The sequence below is a fragment of the Phragmites australis genome, chromosome 5 (genome assembly GCF_958298935.1).
Source record: "Phragmites australis chromosome 5, lpPhrAust1.1, whole genome shotgun sequence".
NCBI lineage: Eukaryota > Viridiplantae > Streptophyta > Magnoliopsida > Poales > Poaceae > Phragmites > Phragmites australis.
In genome coordinates this window covers 38,886,512-38,891,653 of record NC_084925.1, presented here as the reverse complement: position 1 = coordinate 38,891,653, position 5,142 = coordinate 38,886,512, and the positions used below count along the sequence as shown (strand labels likewise).

The 5,142-nt window shown below is 40.0% G+C and overlaps 1 protein-coding gene across 1 annotated transcript; it reads left to right on the top strand.

Moving 5' to 3' along the window:
- Positions 1-1,057: 1,057 nt before the first annotated feature.
- LOC133919558 (uncharacterized membrane protein At4g09580-like) lies at positions 1,058-3,800 on the top strand. The gene is made up of 4 exons (XM_062363983.1): positions 1,058-1,333; positions 2,559-2,829; positions 3,055-3,225; positions 3,330-3,800. The coding sequence occupies exons 1-4, from the start codon at positions 1,173-1,175 to the stop codon at positions 3,489-3,491; spliced, it is 765 nt and encodes a 254-aa protein (XP_062219967.1). The 5' UTR covers positions 1,058-1,172; the 3' UTR covers positions 3,492-3,800.
- Positions 3,801-5,142: the final 1,342 nt, after the last annotated feature.

The window sequence follows — 5,142 nt, the reverse complement described above, 5'->3', positions numbered from 1 at the left end:
ATAAAAGTCTCCCTATACACGACTAAAAAGACTTTCCAGGATAGATACCACTGCGACTAGATGTTGACCTTCACAGATTGATATTAAACTTAGGTCACTTTGGGGAAACAATTAGTTTCTTCTTTTAGTGACATTGGAGAAACATTCCTCCGGCATCATCAAGTCCAATCTAAATAAAAAAATATATATGTTGGGATATGTGGAGAGTCCAATTGTTATATATATAGTCTCTAGACTTTGCAAATGATGTGACTCAGCTTATAACCAAGCTTATTAAACTTGTTCTAAGGAGAAGCACAACCCCCTTACCCTAGACAAATGCTTTGATCTATGGAGCCTGTCTCTAAGGAAGCGCTAGCTTGTACTATTGGAGAGAAGCTAGGAAAATATAGCTTCATAGCTCTCAATACCTCAAAAGACATACATTACGATATTACCCTAGATAGAGAAAAAGACCGGTGAAGTGAGGTACTAAATAATAATGTTGCTTGGTTTAAGAGGAGAGACGAATACCGGGGTATTTTAGCTCAAGAGATAGTTTGTAAATGAGCACTCTTATATGTCTAACTATTTTGTACGACTCACTTACTATCAACACCATCACATGGTTCGGCGAAGCAAGAGGACACGAAGATTCACACTCGGTCATATAAAACCGTCGTACATGAAGGCTTTTCTTTTATAGAAACTCAGCTCTAGAGCACAAACTAGAGACGAGCTCTATAAGAGGAGCCATAATAAACATAAGTAAAAAAAAAACAAAAGTATGGAAACATCTGCTGAGGTTCGATTGAACGGGGAATTCAAAATCAGAAAAAGTAAAAGTAAAAGGAGATAAGTTATTAAAATGTTATTCCTGAAAGGAAAAAAAGCATTGAAACAGCATGCAAACCAGCAGTCCACACTTTAAAATCCTCAACCGTTGGAAACTTACCGAATTCTGGCAAAAACAGATAAACGTTTCTATAGAAACCAAAAAACAGGAGAAGGGAATATTCCAAAATCTTTCCCGTTCCTAAAAGCAACCAGACAGGAAAGAGGAGAAGAGAGACCGAAGTCCTAAAAAAAAGGCTACAGCGCTCTCCGTTGCCCCTCTTCTCTTCTTCCCCGCACCCTTACGGCCTCACGGCGTCGCCCAAACTCCAGGGCTTGCAGGTGAATCAAGGGAGGAGATGGCGAGGGAGGACAGGTTCCCAGTGTGGGAGGCGGCGCTGCTCGCCGGTGTGGCCGCCACTTTTGCTGCTGGGCTGGTCGGCGTCTACGTCTCCATGCCCCACTCCGATTACAGCTTCCTCAAGCTGCCCCGCGACCTCCAGGAGCTCCAAGTCCTCACGTAATTCCATCCTCGCCGTTTCTACTTGCTTTAACTTGGTGCTCCAAGTCAATCTTTTCTTTTACCAAAAAAAAAAAGTTTTTTTGTTGTTCTTGTGGTTTAGAGCGTAACAAGGGCATAAATCCCACTTCTCTCGTTCTGGTAAAATTAAAGCCGTTCTTATAAAACTTCGTGATTATCTGTGTCACTGTCTTGTTCAATAAAGATCCTATCTTTCTTTGCTGTTTGATGATAATATTATTTTCAAATGGTTCCTCGTTTGGGCTGCATTGTTAGATTTGGGAATGTATGGGTATTCTTGGGCGTTGGTTATCTAGTGTTTGCAACAAGAAATGTTTGTTCTGCTTCTTTGATAGTAAAACTGGCTCCTTTCTGTTTAATTGTTTATGTGAATTTCTGCTGGTGTGGAGATGATATTTCTTTGGAGGGAAATTTGAATAGGATTTCAGTAGTTCTATTGAACGAATTTCCTTTTTATTGCTGTAAAAAAATCATCCTTGTTCGTAGGTGGGCGATGAAGCAACAGTCTGCAGATGTTCGTTTAAAATTCGCTAAGCTACGAAAATGCAAGATTACTTTAGTTCCACTTTTATGTTCCTGGTGTTTTGTCATGTTTGATATAGCCAATTAAAATATTTAGCAATTACACTATAAGTATAACATGAACTTATAACATGGTTATCCAAATCCAAGTAGGTTCATGCGCTTTGCTGCCTGTGGTCCCTATAATTCATTGAAAAAAGTAATAAATTCCGTAGTTTTCGGGGTCGGTGGAGTATGTATGTAATCCTTTCTTTTTCGGTATTTGCTTTCTGCCCAGCTGTAACTGGCGTACGTTTTGGACCTGGTTACTTCTGCTCAGCGTGTTTTGTGATATGTGCCTTTTTGTTCAGAATTACTCTGTCCACTGTTAGGTGTTAGCTAGAGTAACAAGGCACGTTGTAGTCTGGTCTACACACGTGAGTTCTCCTTCCCTATTGTCATTTGTAAGTTATCAAAATCTGAATTGCAGATATTTGTAAGCTCGCCAGTAAATGTACAGTTAAACTTTGTTTTCTTTTTTGTAAGTTCACCTACACAGCACAACTTTCTATTATGAAGTTATTATCTGCAGCTCAGGATTTGTTACTCGGTTTGATTTCAGTGTGTTGCCAATGTGTTCTTGTTAGATGGATGTTTCAATTCCACTGCGTCTAACTATGGGTGTGGGATGCCTACCTTGCAGTGACCATCTGGAGGTCTACACCTGCGACTACACCGTGCAGGTGCTGGTGGGCTATTGCTTCGTGTACATCTTCATGCAGACATTCATGATCCCCGGGACCATATTCATGTCCCTGCTTGCCGGGGCCCTCTTTGGGCAGCTTGGTGGCCTGGTCCTGGTGGTCTTTGCTGCCACTGCCGGTGCTTCTTCCTGCTACTTCCTATCCAAGCTGGTTGGGAAACCACTGGTCTTCTCGTTGTGGCCGGACAAGGTCAGGTTCTTCCAAAAGCAGGTAACGTCAGAACCTGCATCGTTAGTTGTCATTCTGTTATGGTCGTGTTCAAACATGGCATAATGCTTTATGCTCAATTTGCTGCCAATGACATTGCTACTTCTTTGATTTGATGTCCTTATAGGAGTCTGTAGTCGCTTCACGTTTATGTCTTTCATTGTAGAACTTAGAGTGTACTCTGTAAATGCTCACACAAATTGAAGTAACTGATGTTCTTCTTTCCAGGTTGCAAACAGAAGAGAGAAACTGCTGAATTACATGCTTTTCCTGAGAGTCACTCCAGCATTGCCCAATACTTTCATCAATTTGGCTTCACCTATAGTGGATGTGCCCTACCATATCTTCCTCTTGGCGACAGCCATTGGTCTCATCCCAGCAGCCTATGTGACTGTCAGGGTACACTTCCTGCTTCATATATCACAATTACTGTACTTGTGCCCTCAAGTGCAGTCTTCACGTGTGCTAATTGGTTTTCCTAACTTTTATTTTCTAAAATGTAGGCTGGAATTGCTTTGAGTGACCTAAGATCGTTGAATGACCTATATGATCCACAGTTGATAGCACTGCTGTTCTTAATCGGGGTTGTTTCAGTGATGCCAACATTGCTGAGTAAGAATGAGACGCAAGACAAAGCATCAGACATGGCAGCTAGCACTAACTGATCACTTACATGTCACCCCAACTCTCCTCTCCTGTACATATTAAGATTCAGCATTTGGTGGCTCCAAGACTTTGAATGAATTGGAACTTGTCGCCGGCCACAAACATGGCGAGGGTCCCAGTCTGTGGGAAAATTGTGCTGATGTGAACGGGACATCTAATGGTCATACATTATGATTATGAGAGGCGAATTGGGCGTCAGAACAAACTGCTTTCGCTTGATCTGTTTAACATGGTTTAGATGAAAGGAAAATCTGACTGTATCTTGCACACTTTTATCAGATTCAATACAACTGATTTAGTGATTCATGTGGCGTGACAATCTTCTTTGTTTTCGTATACCTGTGAAATCTTTCTCCAGTTTTAGTATAGTATCTGATAGGTACCTGTGGCGATGGTATGTCTGTTTCGACGAGTCTTGATGCAAATCGCCTGCCATTTTCTTGCTTTTTTTGCTCAGTCGTCATAGTTATTTGGAGGGGGCATTCTCTATGTGTCGTTATTAGTGCTTTGGTAGGTAGTGCATATATGAGCTCCTCTCTTCGGTGGGCTCTCTTCACCCTTGCAATGGAGTGGATGGTGTTTGTGCTGGACCAGATGCGCCACGGTTGTTTGCGCAGCAAAGCCAACTAGGCATCCATGTTCTTATCCTAACTATGGAAGTAGTGCATCGTAGACAAAACGGAAATGCTTGACTAATGACTACATACGTCCGAGCGATCGAACGGATTACTGGACCAGCCTATACACAGAATCCAAAAATATTATTCATTTGAGTTAATTTATGTGTTCTCGTATCTTTAATGTTTTAGATGTTAAAATTTAATGTTTCAGACATTATGGAAATTTGTTGCGATAGTTATTTTCGTATGTTACATCCCGAAATCTCTTACGTACAGATCTGGACTCGAAAATATTGTCTATTTGAGTTAATTTCTGTTTTTTCGCATCTCTAATGTTTCAGAAATTATGAAAATTTATTGCCTTAGTTATTTTCACATGTTGCATCCCGGAATCTCTTACATATAGATCTAGATCTGAAAATATTATCCATTTGAGTTAATTCCTATTTTTTCGCATATCTAGTGTTCCATATGTTCAAATTTAATATTTCAGATGTTATAAAAATTTGTTGCTATAGTTATTTTTATATGTTGCATTCAATTCTACACCACATATATTTTCCCAAAAATGTTGCGTGCCATGACAGGATGTTGCGGTGAGAATTTTTCTCTCGGAATCGGATACATACAATAAGTTATTTTGGTGCATTTTTTCGATGTTGTAAACGTTATTTTTCGATATTGCAACGGAAGGACGGAACTGGGCGCTAGCAGGGGCCTTCTTTATTTCTAAAACTGAACCGATGTAGTTGTTTCTCTTGGCCGGCCCTAGTTTAGCCAGAAACTTTTCTTTGTTTCTTTCTATAAATAGTTAATGCATAGCATGAGAACAATTTTGGGTTTTGCTTAGACTGTATCTACAAATAATATTTGTGAGATTTTTACTTATATATCGGACCGACTATGCTACTACATTGATTTATGGAGCCCCAAATCCTGAGTGTTTAAATCTATTTACAATTTTTAAATTTCTTCTTCTACATTATTGTTTGTGTTATATCTGCGCTTGCAGTGATTTAGCCTTCTTAAC

What these genes read in the sequence shown, in the direction of transcription:
- LOC133919558 (XM_062363983.1), top strand. Translation starts at nt 1,173, where the DNA reads ATGGCGAGGGAGGACAGGTTCCCAGTGTGGGAGGCGGCGCTGCTCGCC. An exon ending in TCAGGTTCTTCCAAAAGCAG is followed by an intron (nt 2,830 to 3,054) that starts GTAACGTCAGAA and finishes TCTTCTTTCCAG; the next exon opens with GTTGCAAACAGAAGAGAGAA. An exon ending in CAGCCTATGTGACTGTCAGG is followed by an intron (nt 3,226 to 3,329) that starts GTACACTTCCTG and finishes TCTAAAATGTAG; the next exon opens with GCTGGAATTGCTTTGAGTGA.